Below are 19,810 nucleotides of genomic sequence, written 5' to 3'. Positions count from 1 at the left end.
AAGCAGCTCAAACCGGTGTTAATTATGCTACTTTATCTCTGCACTTTAATCGAACACCTATTTTTTGTTGCCTTTAGCCCGCAGCGAGTTAAGGATCCGGGTGAATCACGGCCGGCGTCAGCGCTCCCCGCCCGGGGCCGCAGCCTGGCGGAGGGTGCGTGCTGCCCCCTGGTGGCCGGGAGGGCACAGCGCCCAGCCCAGCCGCTTACGGTGCGGGGTGCGCGAGGCCCCTGGAACACGCAACAGGAGCTTCGACCGACACCCTCGTGTGCTGCGCTCAGTAAGCGGCCCTGGAGAGGGATGTCAATCTGGGGTAACTTCACTGCAGATTTTCCCTTACATCGCACGTCATCCTTTCTAACTTCTCTTTGCTCCCTCAGGGAAGCCAAGTTTTAGCTTTCAATAAAAGCCACAGTACAGCGGGTTAGTCACCACCCTTATTAAGCAAAAGGAATTTTTACTACTGTTTAACTGCTAAAAACAGGGATTTGTGCTTTGCCTGAGCCCTGTGCTTTTTTCCCTAAAGCCAGGCCTCCTTCCAGAGGAATTACAGATAGTTACAAAAGTGCAGCTTCCCCCAAAATGGAGCAAAGGGCATGTTTACAGTCATGTACATCTGGATTGATGGTAAACGCAAATATTCTGTTTCTTCTGCTCAAGCTCTTAGGCACTACAGTGAGGTGTTGGAGCAACCCTGAAATTCAGTTTTAGCTTCTACCTTACCCATCAACCAAATTTTATATTTATGAGTTGGATTACACCATGATTTTGAATTAAGCACAGACACAGCCCAATTTTTTGCAATTACATTTATTATAGATATATCAAGACTTTAAATCTTATTGAAAGCAGCTACATCCATTGATTGTACATAGTCTTCAAAAGCTGTTATTCTCTCTTCCAGCATATCTGTTCCAACTTTATCATCTTCAACAACGCACTGGATCTGAAGCTTTTTGATACCATAGCCAACCGGTACTAGCTTGGCTAAAAAGAAAAAGAAAATGTATTTAGTACTCCTTGATTGGTAGAATCCCTTAAAAATTCAAATCTAAGATTGAATTAGCCAAAGTAGTCTGCAGGAATACATAAAAACCCCCATAATTTGTTCTGTATTATAGCCTGCCTAATCGACCACACAGCACTCATTACAAGGTAGTGAAAAGGGTTTGGTTTTGTGGTTCCCCCGCCCCCCCAAACCAGCGGTGTGGGTGTACGAGTGCATGCCTGCTGCTTCAGGAACCGTACCGGGAGACGCAGGATAGCAGGGCCAAAGTTGTAGAGCTTTTAAAACCTGTATTTGAATCTTAGCCTGGCCACTGCACTAGTACACGTTTTTGACTATTTCAAGATACTGAATTACTGCAGTGTTGCAATTCCTAAACTGGTTTAGTTACCCACATTTTCACAGACCAGCAAACGGCAGCCACAAAACTACCTATTCATACGCTCTCTTCAGAGACCACACTGTCTCCTCTCCCTGCTTTGAAGTTTTCTACTTACAAGATCCCCACACCAAGCCATCTGCCTGAATGCTTCGAACACACTCCTCTAGTTTGGCCATGTCTGTCTCATCATCCCAAGGCTTCACATCAAGCAAGATTGATGATTTGGCAACAACAGCTGGTTCTGGGGGAAGAAAGTCAAGGAAATCTTCAAAAACTCATAGTTGCAAACTACCTTTACAAGAACAACTTTTCCAATTTCATCAACAAGAATCTCCTCACATGGCTGTGACAGACCTCATGCACAAACATGTATTTCAAAAGTATTTAAGCTACCCATATGTCAATGTCCAAGATAGACACACCTGTTCTTGATAAACAGTCTCATAAGGAAACACAGTTGAAGAAGCTAACATTGTTTGTTACATAGGAAGTCCTTTTCAGAGGATCTGAGAAGGAGCTTAATGCTGTGTAACAGTTTATTTTCCACAGAGGGAATACTGCAACTGCTACAGTTCTCAACAGTTCCAGACCAGTAACTGTGGAGGGACTTGCCTATTGCAGCTTTTTCTCTAAACTTTTAAAGAAAATCCTGTGGTTCTTTCTTTTTACATAACCTCTGGCTAAGACAAACCAGAGTGTATTAAGCAGGACAAAAACTACGTTAAGGTTCCCATCTGCTATGGGAAAGGCTAAGCTCATGGGCAATTCAAGTGAAGCTAATTACTCCTGTCTCATTCCAGTCAAGTTTATCTACTTCAGTTAATTAGTGTTTCTAGCCATCCTCTTCAAATGCATCAAAATTAACCCAAGTATAAGAAGATTAATCAAGTTCTTGGTAGACATACTTTTGGACTTCTTAGATTCATACTGGGCCAGACGTTCTTCCCTCAGTTTCTTTGCTTCTTCACTTTCCTGAAAGAGAAATCTAGTTTCAGAAAAGCACCAAACCCCCACATCCTTAAAGGATAACGAAATTGACTGGCATCTACTCAGGCAAAAACAAATCATCACAACTGTCAGCCGAAAGATGGTGATTTTTTGTTTTACTCATCATGTAACCAGTCAAAGTTGAAGTAGACAGTTCTCCCCATTGCAACACATTCCTTTCTAACTTGTTTTTACCTTCCAAGTTTTTTTTGTTCTGCAAAGACAGCGAATTTGAGAATTCCAAGTAGAGTGTGGTACCAAAGTCACAAATTTAAGTAACTTCAACTAGTCAAAGGCAAAAATCTGCATACCTGGGTATTTCTAAAAACCCCCAATATAATACAAAAAGGTTGCAAGTACCTCCTCATCATCAGATCCAAAAAGATCAATGTCATCATCATCTTTGCTATCTGTGGCTGCACCTGTTGTGTCCTCAACATCAGCAGGACCGTATTTCCCCAAAGCCTTCTTTACTCCTGGCAAGCTAAAAGAAAACAGCAGATATTAGGAACCTACTCAAATGTCAATACAATTACTGCCAATCTGTCAATGACCCTACAAATGCATTCATAGTAAATGTTGTGCTAAAAAAAATAAGTATTAACTCTGCTACCTAAAAACAGAACCTCCCCAAAGACAATCCCCAATGCTCCTGACATGCTAGTTGAGACTACAGTAAATCCCATATTCAGAGTGTTCATCTAAGCTGACATGATCCTGCCCAACATTGCTGCTCCACCTACATATATGGATAGAAAAAGCTTTCTTATTAGAATCATTCATGTGTAATATATTCTGTGCAGGAAGAGTTATCAGTTTCATGTTCATGCTTCCCTAAAAATGTTTTCATTTGTTTAAAAACTAATAGTGACAGAAAACACATTGTTGCAAGGCAACTGATTCTGTGACTTTTCCCCTATCACTCGTATAGTTCTATAGTCTTAAAATAAGCTCATAGTTCTATTGTTACTTGAACTGCTGTTATAAATTAATCATAAAACTAGATTTTTCAGGAACTAGAAGTAGTTTCCACAGCGTGGACTCTATGAAGTAACTTTATCTCAGTCCCGTTTAGTATTGTAAGAGCTTTGGAAAGGGACTGGTGGCTGAGCCACCCAACTTTTTACAAGAGTTCTGTCTAAACAGGACTGAGGCACATAGAGGAGGCAGTGTAGCAATACTGACCCTACCTATGCTGTACCTTTTTAGAGGGGCCTGCAGTCTCCATGGATGTCAATACAGCACCTTTCATGAACACTAAAATCACTAAAAAAGAAAGAAAATAACATTTGCTTTCATATTTCCCCTTCTTTATATGTGCTTCTGCATTGCAAATCATTGATTTTATCTTCCAGGACTAAAAACCTGAATGAACCACTTTCCTTATGTTGTCATCAACATACTGTATGTTTATCTTTAAAGACTCCTGTAATACTTTCTAATCCATTCTGATGCTGCCTTTAGGGGTTGATTACTGGCAAGTAATTCCCAGCTTTCAGCATAGTTATCTGTGTAAATGGCAGCAACAAATCTCAAGCCTTTCTTCTAAGCTTTAGCAGAAATCTCAGCAACGGAACACTGCCAGAATCAGGTTGCCTAAGTTCTGAGTGAAAGGTGTAACGTACTGACAGAAGAGGTCTGCTCTGCTTCTACAGCTGTTCCTGTTCCAACAGGAACACAAAAAGCCACATGGTACCAGTGAAAAAGTTTCGTCCAGACTCGAAGAAACAAACGCAACACCTTGTAGGCTAGTGCACACATGGATTGCACCTTTGCAGTTAAACCATACCTTGCCTTTTGCTTTTCGTACGACTTAATATGATTGTACCACCGAAGAGCATGAAACAAGTCTGCAGGAGGTGGGGCAGCGATTGCTTCAAAGACTGCTATATCAGCCTGAGAAGGGACGTACCTGCGGAGAACAAGCCGAAGTTAACCCCCTTCCTCGGTGCGCGCAGGAAGATGCGAAGCGGCAGCCACTGAGCACAGAAACGACCGCGGCGCAGCGGCAGCTCGGTGCGTCCGCTAAGCTACTGCTCGGCCCAGCAGCGGGCACCGCACAAAGTGCGAGAGGCCGGGAGGGCTCGGCACCGCGGGCGCGCTGTAGCGGCCCAGGAGCTCGGCCAGCCCCGGCGCTGCGCCTCCCATAGCGGCCTTGCGCAGCAGCTGCCGGGTAGCCCAACACACGCGTGCCTGAGGGTCCCCCGCGCGGCGCGGCCCCCCGCCCCCACCGCTGGTTCCCGTCAGGCCAGCGGGCCTCACCGCGGCCCGGCCGGGCTCGGCTCGCCTCCCCTGAGCCCCAGCGCTCCCCCAGCCGCCTCTCACCCCTCGATATAGCTCCTGTCAGCCAGGAAATCATTGAGGACCCGGAGGCCAGCGGCGGACTTAAGGTCCCCGAAGCCCATGACGGCAGCGGCGCGGCGGACACAATCCCGCCCGCACCCCGAGCCCGACCGCCACGCAAAGAGACCCAGCAGCCCCTGCGCCGCGCTTATATAGCATCGGTGTTCCTCCGCAACCTGGCACGCACGTATATCCTTCCGCAAGAATGAATCGCGAAGTAGTTCCTCGCGCGTTGGCTGCTCCATCGCAAGCGGACAGAACATCAGAGGTGCAGAGAAGGATCAGAGTAATAAATGTGAAACTAACGATAAAGCCCAGAAAACTTTCCAGTGTTACGAAGGTACTGTAACATTTCTTTACTGTGCCCCCCCCCGCTCCGCTCCGCGGGCACAGCGGAAGTTTCCGGAATTGAACGAAGAAAGAGGCGGAAGGAGACACAAATTGCTGAGTGTGGGGTGTCTGACGGTGGCCGAGAAGGCTGTGGGAGAACAGCGGAAATTGTCGAGTTCTGTCGTTCGCCGATAATCTGACGGAAATACCCGAAGTGGCTAGTTCCGGAAATTGCCGAACGCGTGCGTCAGAAGGCTTTATACGTCGCTGAGGCTGCCCACTCCGGAGATTGCCGAAGGAGGCTCCGGGGAGCAGCGGAAAGGGCCGAGGCCGCCGCCATAGAGGCCGAGGCAGAGGGCAGCCCGACCAGTGGCGGGGAAAGCCGAGGCGCCTCCGCCGCCCGTCCCGCGCCAGGTAACGGCGGACGCCGCGGCAGGAGCGGCGGCGGCTCCGTAGTGTGGGAACGGCGGGCTGCGGCGTCGTCGTTACGGGCGTCCTCCTCCTGTCGCCCCTCCCGGTGCCCTTGACGGGCTCGGCGGCGGGCCGGGGGCTGCCTGACGGGCAGCGGCGGAGGCGCCTCCAAGGTGACCCCCCGCGCCGGGCAGCGCTGCCGCCGGCCGTGCCCTCGGCCCCGGCGCTGTGGCGGAGCGCCCCGGGGCCCGCCTGGGAGCCCTGCCGGCAGGGATGGGGACGCCGGGCCCGCCGCCGAGCTGCGCCGTCTGACAAGGCCCCGGCGCGGTCCCCGGGGGAGCGGGGCCCGGGGAGACGGGGCGGGCAGGCGCCCCGAGAGCACGCTTGGTTCCGGGCCGCAGCCGCCCCTCGGGCCTTCGCGTGTGTTTGTAAACACGGCCCGGCTGCGGGGAAGCTGCCACCCGTTCTCCACGGCTGCTCTCCCTTCGTCCGTGCTCCGGCAGCTCTTGCAGAGTCAGTGGCTTGAGCTCGGCTGCCAGCTGCTCATCATCCTAACGCTCACCGGTTTTACTGTGAGGCGGCATACATATATATGAAGTACAGATAGAAGAGAAACCATGTCTTGTAGTGTGAGAAAGTAACTTCTTACTCCTCCGCACGCATGCGTGCATACTTTTTTGCAACTGGTATAGAAGTTTTTACTCTGCCTGTTTAAAACCTGTCAGCAAACATCAGAACTGATAAAAACTCAGTGCTGTTTTCTCTCTTACCAAAGCACCATGCTTCGACTACCTGCTGTCCGCAGGACCTTAGCTGGGGTGGCCCAGTCCTCCAAAGTGTGTGGTAAGTGTCTCTAGTTTATGAATGTGTCTATGGTGATAAAATTCCTGTACACGTAATTGACTTATTGAAGGGCACGTATGCATCATTTGCAGCTCTGGAATTCTGTGTTCTGCTGTTCATAGAACTGGAGTTGTATCAATTCTGTATAACCGTAAGATAAGGAGCATGGGGTCTGATGGCTTGCATCTAGCAGTAACTGAAAGTTTTTGTTTTCTTTTTCCGTGTCTCTTAGGACGTACAACTACAACAGCAGCCAGCAACCAAATAGAGGTGTTTGTGGATGGTCATCCTGTATTGGTGAACCCAGGAACCACAGTACTTCAGGTGTGGGGACGGCATGCTCAATTTTTCTTGGACTCCTCATCTGGCTTCTTGGCAGCATGTTCTATTCTATATAGCAAAAAAAACCCCAAACAAACCTTTGCCATGTTTCTTGCAATTCTTTAGGGGTGTTTTCACTGACTGTGATCAATTTCATGTGGCAGAAATCCTTTGGGGAGTTCAGTATTTGAAAAAGAAGCATCTGCCGTGGTTGTCTGAAAGAAGATGCATGTTACATGAATCCCCTTTGCAAAAAATTATGCAATGCAATCACAAACTTTGATAAATTCTGGTTGAAATTCTAGCTCTGTGTGACCCAGTAGTCTTTCAGAACCTGTTAATTTTGTATGTTATTAAAGTGATGCCTCAGGTAAATGAGGGATTGTCTCCTTTTCATTATTAGTTCTTATGATTCAGAATGCTGATCCTTCGCTGCTTTTATTCTTCTTGGTGCGAGAAGAAATGGAACCTGGCTCTCCAAGCCTGTACTCAGCATTGTTGCTTTTCAGACCAAAACTTCAAGTAGATCTTTTTCCAGTCTAACTTCTTTTTAAGAAGCCATTAAATGGGCATGTGATATAGTGAGTTAGAACGTTAAAGTACATAGTGTTTATTTAAAAATATATCCCTTATTCTTTGGATATAAGTTACTGATTTATTAGAATGCCCCCAGCAGGAGTCTAGTGTAAAATTTTCTTAAGTGTCGTTTTTATTAACTTTTTAGTTTTGCTTACATGTGATAATTTTTTGTAGAAATCATCAGAAACCAGTCTTGTTAGTTCTTTTTTTATTGAACTCAGTGGTATTTCTTCTGGCAGACATAGCTAGCACTATAGCATAGATCCCATCAGCTGTGGGGATTTTAGGCAGGAAAGGCCATCTTTATCTGTTCTCTGGAAATTTGTTGTCTCTGTCCTCCTATGTCTTCTTCAGACATGTCATGGAAAAATATTTGAGTTTGGGGTTCTGCTGAAGTTTAAGATTAACTATGTTCCAGTACCTTTATAGAGAGTATTCATGTTGTTGAACTATTAGAAGTCAATATTCCCATTGTTGTTTCCTTTGTATTTTTCAAATTTTCCTCTTACGCACTTTCCTTTAAATAGTTCATGTATTCTTTAAAAACTTATTTCTATTGGTAGTGTCCTATCTTTTAGAGAGAATTGTCTGTATTCTTGGAGGAAAGAATGAAGGAGACGTCAGTTCTCATTTCCTCAGTCAGTTACAAATTTAGGAAAAAATATATTTGTAATTGATGACCTGACATGTTCCTGCTTGATCACAATTTTTTATTTACGGTCACTTCTTAAGTTGAAAGACCAAATACATTGTATTCCTGAGCACTAACACTGTTATTCTTTGAAAAATCTGAATAATGTTTAATGAGGTGGAACTGAAAGGTCTAACTAAAATTTGATTTCCCTTTGTTTCTTATTCCTTATAGGCCTGTGAAAAGGCTGGAATTCAGATACCTCGGTTTTGTTACCATGATCGTCTCTCTGTGGCTGGAAACTGTAGGATGTGTCTTGTGGAAATAGAAAAAGCTCCAAAGGTATTGTATGTGTTTCACAGGAATTGCAATTTTCTGCTGTGCTTAGGGCCTAGTTTAAATCTTGTAAATAATTGTTTGTACTGTCATTAGCACACAAATCGTTGTCATTCAGCTGCTTGAAGCAGGTTTTTTCCCTTCTCCCCACTGGTCCACAGTGATTGCCTATGGATCAAAACCAGTTCTCAAGCTCTTATGGATTATCTTGCTCCTGGACATGAGCATTTGGTAGCTGAGTATCTTCAGTCAGATATAATTTTATGTTCTGTATTTCAGGCTTCAACCACACTTTTTCAGCTCATATTACACAAATGTGAAGTTCAGATACTGTATGAATTCGGCTGTAGGATTAGTGTCTGGAGGTTTGTTTAAGCTAAGTAGAGATTACAATTAGTTATAATGCATTAAAATATAAGCTAATGTACCATTGATTTCTGTTGTAAAATAGTAGTTGACTCAGGATTGAACGCTGTCTTCAGCAGCTGAAGTATTAAGAAATCTATGCAGATAGCTGAGGCATTCTTTTGGAGTTCAGTCTTGGATTACACATTTATATTCACATATAAAACTCTAGCTCACTTCAACTTGAATTTCATAGTTTGAGCTCTGCGTCTCTGGAAGTGTTGGGTTATCAATAAAGATGGAAGTCATGATGGTCTATCTCATGATCTGATTGAAAAGTAGGGGATACTCGTTTTCTGAGCAGTTCTTGTTAATCTTGCAGTAATCTTGTGAAGAATTTTACTCCAAGACTCTTTGTATAGGCTTTGTGCAAATAAATGTCTCGTAAAATGATGCATACTCTGAACTTCAGTTCTAGAGGTTTTTCAGATCTCTGCTGGACTTTTTTTGATTTGCCTTATATCTGTTACAACTGACTTCTTGCTATAACTACTTGATTTGCAACTTGAAAGTGTAAAATTTTCAACTTTAAAAATAATAACTAATTTAACCTTTTTATATAGCAGATTAATAATAAATATGGCTTCCAGTGACTTTATTGGTTAGATTTTCTTTTTTTTTTTCCTTGCAAATACCTTTTAATTTTTGCAACATGTTGAATTAATAACAGATGTCTATGTTAGAATTTGGGAGGAGGGGGAGTTTGGGGGTTGTGCCCACGTTGAGAAGAAATCTGTTGTGTTCATGTTTGCTTTTTATGATGATTGCAGCCAGTTGCAGCTTGTGCCATGCCAGTTATGAAGGGCTGGAACATACTGACAAACTCTGAGAAGTCCAGGAAAGCTAGGTACCTTTCTTTTAGTACAACTAATCGGCTGTAGGAGGCTATCTGCTAAATGACGTAAAGTTGACATTAACTTTCATTCCTGAACCCAACAGAGAGGGTGTAATGGAGTTCCTGCTGGCAAATCACCCATTGGACTGTCCTATCTGTGATCAGGGTGGAGAATGTGATCTACAGGTACAGCATCCAATTAAATTGTGTAGACTTACATATTAATACTGTTGTCTTAGGTGAAATTGTGCTTTTCTGCAGCCTGGATACGTCCATTTTCTGTTGTCTGTTCTAGGATCAATCGATGATGTTTGGCAGTGATAGGAGTAGATTTAGAGAGGGAAAACGTGCTGTGGAGGACAAGAACATTGGCCCATTAGTCAAAACAATCATGACTCGGTGTATACAGTGCACTCGATGTATCAGGTAATGTCCTTTATTTTTCACTGCAGAGAGTACACAGCAAGCATATTTATATCAGTTTGTTACTTGTGAAAGAAACACCATGAGGGGCAGTCAAATTTGGGTTTTTTGTTGTTTTTTTTTTCTGGTAGAGACTGATAGCTGGTTTCCCAGAGCTACCAGACAGCTGTCATGCAGGAAATAGAGACGAAAGTTAAATCAGAATTCTACAGGGCAGGTCTCGTGGTGTTAGTGCCAGAATGGATTTTAAAACATTAAGTGGCTTCCTCAGCCACAGCAGCAAGATTTGTTTATAGCCTCTGGTAGCTATATTTATGCTGTTCTTTAGTCTTGAGATTCAGTACCAGCCAGCTTGAGCCAGATTGTAAAGAATACAACGTACTTGCCTAGTTCTAGAAAGAATTTGTTAAGACTAATTTTGGACTCATACTGTAAAATTCAGTGAGCGCCCAACTGGTCTGTTTTTTGATTTAACTCCACCTAGTTTGTATAGCCCCATCTGAAGGAAATTCTGCAGCTGTATAGTCCTGCATGTGATGGCACTAATGTGTCTAATTGTTTTCTTCTTTCAAGTGTATGAACTAAGGCTAACGTTTTATCTTAAGAAAAAGAGATAAGGGTGAAAAACGTGCTATGTTGCTGTTCTACATTCCGGATTTGTTTTTAATTCTTTTTGCATCTACCAGGTTTGCTAGTGAGGTTGCAGGGGTAGATGACTTGGGAACAACCGGCAGAGGAAACGATATGCAAGTCGGTACTTATGTTGAAAAAATGTTCATGTCTGAGTTATCAGGAAATATTATTGATATCTGCCCAGTTGGTGCTCTTACCTCCAAGCCATATGCCTTTACTGCACGCCCATGGGAGACCAGGTATGTATCTTAACTCATCCTGAAGATGCAACTTTCTCTGTTTTTGTAATACGCTTTATCTTAGAATATGTCCATCTATGGTACCAAGGGTTTTCTCTGATTTTTATTCTCTGTGTTTTTGTTGTAGACTTTCCATAGACTGAATCTAACACAAATTCTGTTTTTACTCACAGCTCATTCAAGAAAAGGAAGAATGTTACTGTTTGTAGACTATTCTTCCCTTATTTTTACTCTAAAATGTTTTGGATTTGTAGGATGTGCTGATTGCACAGTAAAAAAAATGTGTATAAAGGAAAATTCAAATTCATTAACTCAGTAATTGTTGAGGATATTATTTAAAATATCTTGTGAAACTAAGCTCTTATATGTATATCTAAAGCTAAACCTACAGCACTTTATTTTTTGTTGTTGTTTTGGTTGCTATGCAGTCTGTTGCTGCTTGTATATGCAGGTGGTTTGTTTATTCTCCTCAACAGGAAGGTAGAGTCAATTGATGTTCTTGATGCAGTTGGAAGCAACATCGTAGTCAGCACAAGGACTGGAGAAGTGATGAGGATTTTGCCAAGGCTGCATGAAGATATCAACGAGGAATGGATATCTGACAAAACAAGGTGTGCGGGAGGTTTTTGCACCCACGTGCGTGTTTGTGCACGCGTTAAAGGCACGCTTCGCAGAACCAGAAATGTGGAGAGTAGCACTGACTTCTGGATTCCAGTGTTAATATTGTAAAGCTATAGTGAAGAATAATTGGTAAAACATGTTTTTAATACTATAATTGAAGTTACTGAGTTTTCTAATATTTTCATTTTTGTAGCTTTTTTACAGTAACTTTAATTTGTAAACTTTCAGGGGAAATATCTCTTGTGCTTCTCTCTTCTAATCCTTGGAAGCTGTTAGAAATCTCAGCCTTAGAAAATACTTAGTAAACACAATTACCCTAGTCTCTGCTCTTTCATAATATTAGCGATGTTCACGTAGGTTTGCTTACGATGGTCTGAAGCGTCAGAGACTTACTCAGCCAATGATCAAAAATGAGAAAGGACTATTTGTTTATGCCTCGTGGGAGGATGTCTTAACTCGTGTTGCTGGTGTGGTAAGAAAAATTTTCCATATATGAAGCATAAAATTAATTTCTAAAGCTGGACATGTTAAAATGATTAATATGAAAACAGTCATACAGAAAAGGGCTTTTTTCTTTAAGGTTAGAGGGACTTCTACTACATTGTATTTCCACTTAAATTTCTTCTTTTGAATATTATTTCCTGTTTCATGGATTAGACTGAATAACTTTGATCACGATTTCATGTGGGGCATTGGGAGAGAAAATACTTTTATTTAAATAGGAAACTAAATTTCCTTTAGAAATCTAGGAAGAAGCAACTTTACTGAATTACTCTAATCTATCTGAAGACTTCTTTAAATTTAATTTAAACTATGCTATCACCACTTTTGCCATCAAAACCATTAATTCTGTGTTACTTATATCTGAATTGTGCTTGCCTCAGTGCTTTCTCTGTGTGGTGATTGATTCTGCTGCTCAAATGAAGTGCTGCATGACTGCTCTGGGTTTTGATTAAAATTTTTATGTGGGACAAAGTAGAATTGAGTAGCTGCAATTGAACTTTCTACAAGGATGTTTTTGCCCGTGGTACAGTAGCAGGATTTGCTACGGAAGCTATTGCTTCTCAGATAATACCTTTGCGTTGAGTTTACTGCGTGAGCTTGTGTTATGGAAGTTTGCATTCTGTCTGCACTGTAGTTTCATTAAAACAAAAGCATTCACTAGTCTTCCTCTCCTCACCACACTGAATGAAAATTAGCCACACCTGAGGAATAACTCCAGTGGGAGACACCTGCACAGATTAGAGAGCTGTTCTTTGCTTATCACGCGTTCTGAGGGAGCTGGAGTTGCTGCCTTGCAGAAGTCAGACCCTGCTGATCAGTTTGTGCTACTCCAGGCCAGTGGTTGCACTGCTGGCTTTGGCACATCCTAATGTAACAAACATTTACTTGGGCCAAATGGGAATGTATTTCAGTGGTTTCTTTGGCTTACGTTTATGCTTTCTCTCTCCAGCTACAGGCTGTCCAAGGTAAGGAAGTAGCAGCAATTGTAGGAGGACTGGTGGATGCAGAAGCATTAATAGCTCTGAAAGACTTACTGAATAGAGTAAATTGTGATACACTCTGCACTGAAGAGGTCTTCCCTACTGCTGGAGCTGGGTAAGAGTTCAGGCAAAGTTTGTAATTAGCACGTTAATAAACTTTACAGTCTGCAGATCATCTCATGCTAAGATTCTGAAATGACCAAGGATAGCGTTTGCTGATGCATTAGCAGATTTTGTTTGAACTTATAATATTCATTTATAGAGAGTATTTATGGATTGTGAGTACATACACAGTCTCTACTGTAGCAAGGGTTGCAAACTTTACTGTATGTCAAGGCTGCTGCAGTTTAACAGTAGGGTACTGAAAGCCAGTTACACTCTGTAAGTTGGATAATTTAGTCTATTTCTATTTGTGTTGTGAAAACTGTAATACAGTTATGACCTTGTAAACTGTGTAATAGCAGATGAAGATCCTTTTTCTTAAATCTTTTTGTTAATAGCACAGATTTGCGCTCTAACTACCTGCTTAATACCAAGATTGCCGGAGTGGAGGAAGCAGATGTCCTGCTTCTGGTTGGCACCAATCCACGCTTCGAGGCACCGCTTTTTAACGCTAGAATTCGAAAGAGGTTTGTATTCCTTGGTGAATAAGCAAGCAAATCCAGCTGGATTTGATACAATGCTCAGGTGGAGCAGCAGGCAGTAAGTTGAGAGCGTTCATCCAGACAGACTCACTGGATTTGGTTCACGTTTTAGTAAAACGTGTGTAGAAAAAGGGGGTCTCTTCTCTAGCTTATAGCTATGTTTCATTCATTCTCACTTTGACGTTTCTGTAAGTTCATATACTCGGACATCTACTCCTTTGTTATGTTACACAGACACCTCAGATTTTCTGGCTTACAGAAGCTTGTTAAAGCATATTCCTTTAAAGAATTATTTTCAGCATCAGTTTGTTGGTTTTTGTATTGTTGTTGTAACAAATCAGACTTGCTGATTTTTAGAAGCAGTCATTCAAGTTTATCACTTTCTTTGGCAAGTAACGTGGTTTTCCCAAACTTTTGAACATAGCTGATTCAACTTTAACAAGATATGTCAGCAGGAGACAACCGGTTTATAAAAGCCCTGTCCTTCCTAGTACTGGGATCTTCCGAAATACGTAATTTTAAACAATAGTGGCCTTAAAATTTTGAGATGAAAAAATGCAATGAAATTTAAAAATGATTCATACATTTTTATAAGTCTGTGCTATGAGAAGCTGCAAAAAAGGAAAACATTTCTAACCAGCTAAATTTTTCTCTGCTTATCTAAGAAATAAGTGGATTTCTAAAACAATGAGCGCTGTCAAATTCAGAATTCTTTCTGCCTACAAATAACTTTAACTTCAATTTTGAAGTAACTAAGAGTTAAGTCAAGCTAAATAAACTTAACAGCTGTAGGCGTGGGTTTTTTTGTTTTGTTTGTTTTTCCCTAACACTGGAAAAGATGATTTAAAGTTGTAGCACCTCATTTTGTGCAACATTTTTTTTTTTTTTCCACTGAACTGGCAAAAGTTTGAGGGGAGGAGGGAATTGCAGGGAACTGAGTTTTGAACTCATGTAAGGTGTGCTGCCGCACTGGTCCCAGAATGTACAGAGAAATAGTCCTTCTAAAAAAAAACTTAGGCTTGTTTAACAGTCAGAATAATGCTAAACTGCATTACCAAAACAATGAATGTCATTTAAATTCCTTTGAAACAATTTGCATCCTATTTCAAATTATTGCTAAAATTATAATTAGTGACTTTGAGTACAACTCTGCATTTCTTTGATTTTTTTTTTTTTTTTTAATGTTTGCTGTGTTTCCAGCTGGCTTCACAATGACTTGCAAGTGGCCCTTGTTGGCTCTCCTGTGAATTTGACCTACACATATGATCATCTAGGAGAGTCCCCACAGATACTTCAGGACATTGCTTCTGGAAAACATGCATTCTCTAAGGTACATACAACTTAAGAGTGTGACACTTAAATTTCAAATGTATTGAATAATAATCTAAATTCTCCACATAGATTTGAAGAGAAGTACCATGTTGTATGTGGGGTTATTTGCTTTTAATCAAATGGAGAGATGAGGTAATAATTAGCATGCACCAAGTATGTGTGAACTGTTTAATATATTCAGGTGTGTAAAACTTTGCAGTGTGGGAAACTCCTGAAATATTTCTTCATACAAAACAGGCTGTTTCAGCTACTGCTGTTTCCACTTAAATCTCTGGTTATCAAGAGCGTAGTTCTGCAGTGATAGGGTAGCGTACTGCTTATAGCAGTTTTTCTTGGTTTTATCTCTAAATGAAACAATGACCATTTCAGAACTGTAGCTTTGCACGGAAGACATGTAGAAATTGTGGGATTTGTTACATTATCTGCACCAAGAATTGTCTTCAGAGCCTTGGAATGAATTTCTTGATTTTTCACTTGCACAGGTCCTTGACCAGGCCAAAAAGCCAATGGTGGTGGTAGGTAGTGCAGCACTGCAGCGCAGCGATGGAGCAGCTATCCACGCTGCCGTTTCCACCATTGCACAAAATGCCAGGACTAAGAGCGGCGTTGGTTCTGACTGGAAAGTCATGAACATCCTCCACAGGTTTGCTTTAAAGCTTTATTTAGGAGCCACTTTCATTCACGCTAGGCCTACACAAGTTACCACAACGTATGTGTGCGGATTTCTTTGTGTGCGCGCAAGCGGCTTGTCAGGTTAGAACCTGTAGGGAATATAAAAAAAAAAAGTACAAACTAGCAGAAACTTTTTAATAAAAAATAGTTACTTGACCTGGAAAACTTTTCAGGCTCTCCATGAGATTTTTATTAATCTATTATATTTTAAATACAGAATTTAAAGTTTAAATTTAGAGGTATAGAAATCAAGAGAGCTTAATGACATACCACAGTGCTCAGTAGAATGCACAGCAGACCAGTGTCACTTGCTAAATGATTGTTTTTTATCTAGAGGAAGAAAAACAAACAAAATGGCAAGAGTATTTAAATAATATGGTTTCTTATATTATTCCTTTTACTGGCAGTTTCTTAACTGAATAGTTAATAGAAAAGCTTCAAAGCTTTTCATTTTAGGGCTTTTGATCTTAGTTATTCAGTTTATTGTGATATTATTCCTTTTAATAGGCAAGCTTCTTTTGGGACAGTCCTTCCCCACTCTCTTTCTAAAATTCTGTCAAATTGACAACCTCTGTAAAGGAAAAATTATTTCAGCAAATGTAGTGGTGCTTAGATTCAGAGACTCAACAAAGTCCTTCTGCCAAAAGGCATTGATGTAAAACTGGTATAGCAAGAGCAGGGCTTGGTCCTCTGAAAGAAACTTGCGTATAAAATCCTGCTGTTAAAACTGAAACATTTAATACCAAAACGCTGATGAGTTAAAGAACACTCATGGTACCTTTTTTTACATGTGTTTTGGCAGTCTTTCATATGATTGACTTTCATGGTTTTGGTGCACCATCCGCTCTACCTTAAGTGTAAAAAGCAACTTAACTTATTGGAACCTGTATGTCTGACTATGTCAGACAAACTTGAGTATCATTGAAAGATCTGTATTCTACAAAGAGAATCTTTTTTCTTTTACATATAATTGTAAGTCTGGTACCTGATTATGCAGGATTATGCAAAACTTTCTTTGGAAAAGAAAAAGACTGCCAGGAAACAAAAATGATTATTTCATTCTTCTAAAAGTATTTTTATGTGTGAATAAATGAATAGTGATGAAATAGTGGGTTTAAGTCTTAGGTGCTTCAAAGTAGCAGATGGTCCAGTAGTTGGTCTTTTGTCTTCCATGTGAGTGCCCTAAATTAAAGGTCTGTTGGGTTCAATTCATAGCTGAAATGTGAACCTTGATGTTCCAGATGATAAGTGAGCTGCCTGCCACTAGGCCCTGACCTGGAATGTCTGCCTTTATTTTGCTATCCCATCTTAAATAGGTGAGATTCCCCAGGAAAACTTCAAATGGCATGAGTTTGTCAAAACACAAACCCAACCTGGTATTCTGTCAAATACTCTGTCAAAATTTTCAGCTGCCTTTATGCATCAGTTTTGTCCTGTTACTGTTAGAGACCTTTATGTCCCTTTTAAATATTTAGTCAAAAAAAGAAGTTAGGTCTCTTCTGATGGGAGAGGGGAATTCTGAAACAACTTACAGTCATAATGTGTTTGTTCCTACAGGGTTGCAAGCCAGGTAGCTGCTTTGGATCTGGGTTTCAAACCAGGAGTGGAGGCAATTAGGAAAAATCCTCCCAAAATATTGTATCTCTTGGGAGCAGATTCGGGTTGTATAACACGTCAGGATTTGCCAAAGGATTGCTTTATCATCTATCAAGGTAATTAGTAGATGTAAATTAAGAAGTGTTCCTATCTAGTAGCTGGAGAGAAAGCCTGAACAGTGGCATACTCTTACAAACATATCTGACCCTTTGATAAAGTCTAGCCTTTAATTTCTGTCAAGAAGTGTGGAACTTCCAACATATAACTGAGATACTGGTTACCTATTTCTTAGGTAAAAATGAGAGTTGATGAGTAATAGAATATAAATCAGTTTGGTCTTGTGGAGCATAGCTTCAAACCTGGCAGACAAAGTGGCATTTGTTCCCAGCTGTTGTATCATACCAAAACATGGTCTTAATTCACTAGGCATCCTTGTTCCAGGAGCCCCCCAAAGCAGAGTGACTGTAGAGACTGAACTACCATTTACTACTGCTTGTAGTCTGTTCATTCTCCCCAAAGTATTAGGCAAGTAAGACCTCAGAGCAGTCAGCCTAATAGGCTTTATATTACTGCTTAAGTGAACCTTAGAAACTTTTTTTTTTTCTCCCTGGGAACACAGAAATTCTGTATTGTGTTAGTAAAGGATTTCTTTTTATTTTAACTTACTTATGTCTTATATGGTTGTGTACTGTGTCCTCTTTCCATGTATTTAGGACATCACGGGGACGTGGGAGCTCCCATGGCTGATGTTATTCTTCCAGGAGCAGCGTATACAGAGAAGGCAGCCACATACGTGAATACTGAGGGCAGGGCCCAGCAGACAAGAGTAGCAGTAACACCACCTGGGATGGCAAGGGAAGACTGGAAAATTATTAGAGCTGTCTCTGAGGTACTGTTGCTGTTATAAATTGCTTCTAATAAAAGTATACTGAGAGGTTGAGTTCCTCTTGTATTGAAAAGTGTTCCCAAAAAGAGGTACATTCTCAGGGAAGTACATGACTGTAGTCCTAAGAAGTGATGTTTTGTATTGAATCCTTTGCTAATTCTGTGAGTTAAATCATATTGTTTCCTTCTGAGGATAGCACTAATATTGTAGCTGCTGTATGCTATTGGAATGCATAATGGATGAAGCTTTGTCTGCAAATTCTGCTGGTCTTCATGAAGTGCTTCAGAGGAAAGGGGTGGGAGGAGGCAGTTTGTTGCTTTTTATAAAGAAAACAACATGAACTCTGAGGACAGGATCTGGTATCATTAGATAAGGTCAAATATGTGCTTACTAGTCACTGGGAACAAGATGCATTGATGATTGCTTTTATCTCATTTGGTGGTAAGCTAGGGAAAGTACAAGCGACATCTGTATGGAAGGAGAAGAGTACTTCTTGTCTTTTTTTTTTTCCTTTGTATAGCAAACAGGACAGCCTAGTTTTAACATGGGGAGGTCTTAACTGTAGGCATCAGAAGTCCAACAGAATACTGTGACTTTGCTTTAATTTGCACGTTATCACTGCCTGTGTTTTCAGGAGTGTAGATTTTTCCTGATTTTACTTTAGGTATGTTAATGGATTGGTAATCTAAACCACTATGTATTAAAACCTTAGACTTGATTGCATTTCTTTCTGTGAACCTCTTAGTTGGCTGGTATGACCTTGCCTTACGAGAACCTTGATCAAATACGGAAGCGTTTAGAAGAAGTATCTCCTAATCTGGTCCGATATGATGATGTGGAAGAAGCGAACTACTTCAACCAGGCAAATGAATTGTCAAAGGTAACCAAACATGAAGCATCTAGGCATGATTTAGTGCTGTTACACAGCTTGATGCTTTTTAAAGAAATGGGCCGGCTTCATATGTAAGCAATACAAGCATACTTGGACCCGCGCTGAATGCAGAATTCACTGAACAAATGCTTTGCTAACGAGTTCCTATCATAAAGCTGACTTTTTTTTTTTTTTCTTCCCTGCCACAGTTAGTGAAGCAACAGCTTCTTGCTGATCCTCTTGTTCCACCTCAGCTCACAATAAAAGACTTCTATATGACAGGTATGTGTAGTATGGCCTTTCCATTCTGAAATCAGCAATACATTTTATGTGGCTTTACAGTAAGATTCTTATGAGGCATTTAAAGCTTTCCACCAAGATATGTCAGATTTGAGTCTTTTGAAGAAACAAAATTTTCCAGGAAAATTATTGGAATTTGCATAAAGCACAGACCATTGAACTATATTTTCAACTAAGCATTTTTCTTTATCCTGTTTGTATGCACTCCTGTGCTAAATCTTTTATATTGTGTCTGTGTATAATTTTGAAAAAGAACAGTTAACATACTGACAAGTGGTTTTTTATTTTTTTTTTCCAGATTCAATCAGTAGAGCATCCCAGACAATGGCCAAGTGTGTGAAAGCTGTTGTTGAAGGTGCTCATGCAGTAGAAGAGCCAGCCAGCTGCTAGAGACTAAGCGGACTGCTACCACTTCCATCCAAGTATTTGTTGCAGTTAACAGCTGTGACTGATTTTTTTTTTTTTTTCAAAATCTATTTGCTAGGCTGTTGTATTTCTCTTTTCTTCGTTCACATTTTCATCACTTGAAATAGTCCTATAATATTATAGGACTGTTGTTGTGTCTGAGAGAACATGCAGCACTGAACTTACTGTACCCAGAGGCAGAGTACATGGTGATTGTATACAAATAAATTATAATACTAAACCATCCATTACATGTGTAATTCAAATAGCTTATGCTTCTTGCATGAAAAAAACT

At 41.0% G+C, this 19,810-nt stretch overlaps 2 protein-coding genes and 2 non-coding genes across 4 annotated transcripts; 1 reads left to right on the top strand and 3 right to left on the bottom strand.

Moving 5' to 3' along the window:
* Positions 1 to 794: 794 nt before the first annotated feature.
* EEF1B2 (eukaryotic translation elongation factor 1 beta 2) lies at positions 795 to 4,857 on the bottom strand. Its single transcript, XM_054830536.1, has 6 exons — positions 4,701 to 4,857; positions 4,165 to 4,287; positions 2,736 to 2,859; positions 2,294 to 2,360; positions 1,504 to 1,629; positions 795 to 987 (listed from the first exon to the last, which is right to left on the bottom strand). Exons 1-6 carry the CDS (start codon positions 4,778 to 4,780, stop codon positions 833 to 835), a joined length of 675 nt encoding a protein of 224 aa, XP_054686511.1. The 5' UTR covers positions 4,781 to 4,857; the 3' UTR covers positions 795 to 832.
* Positions 1,859 to 1,992, bottom strand: LOC129208384 (small nucleolar RNA SNORA41). Its single transcript, XR_008577813.1, has one exon. It is a non-coding gene; the product is annotated as a small nucleolar RNA SNORA41 (small nucleolar RNA).
* On the bottom strand, positions 2,431 to 2,510 carry LOC129208383 (small nucleolar RNA SNORD51). The gene has a single exon (XR_008577812.1). It is a non-coding gene; the product is annotated as a small nucleolar RNA SNORD51 (small nucleolar RNA).
* A 145-nt stretch (positions 4,858 to 5,002) lies between the features above and the next one.
* NDUFS1 (NADH:ubiquinone oxidoreductase core subunit S1) lies at positions 5,003 to 19,763 on the top strand. The gene is made up of 19 exons (XM_054830535.1): positions 5,003 to 5,462; positions 6,235 to 6,302; positions 6,535 to 6,626; positions 8,068 to 8,175; positions 9,345 to 9,421; positions 9,514 to 9,595; positions 9,705 to 9,835; positions 10,519 to 10,704; positions 11,181 to 11,315; positions 11,683 to 11,797; positions 12,779 to 12,924; positions 13,310 to 13,438; positions 14,654 to 14,783; positions 15,268 to 15,428; positions 17,015 to 17,169; positions 17,767 to 17,942; positions 18,685 to 18,819; positions 19,020 to 19,092; positions 19,409 to 19,763. The coding sequence occupies exons 2-19, from the start codon at positions 6,239 to 6,241 to the stop codon at positions 19,498 to 19,500; spliced, it is 2,187 nt and encodes a 728-aa protein (XP_054686510.1). The 5' UTR covers positions 5,003 to 5,462; positions 6,235 to 6,238; the 3' UTR covers positions 19,501 to 19,763.
* Positions 19,764 to 19,810: the final 47 nt, after the last annotated feature.

This window comes from Grus americana, chromosome 6 (genome assembly GCF_028858705.1).
Source record: "Grus americana isolate bGruAme1 chromosome 6, bGruAme1.mat, whole genome shotgun sequence".
NCBI classification, from domain to species: Eukaryota; Metazoa; Chordata; class Aves; order Gruiformes; family Gruidae; genus Grus; species Grus americana.
The sequence above is the reverse complement of the archived record's forward strand: the minus strand, read 5'-3'. Positions and strand labels throughout refer to the sequence as shown.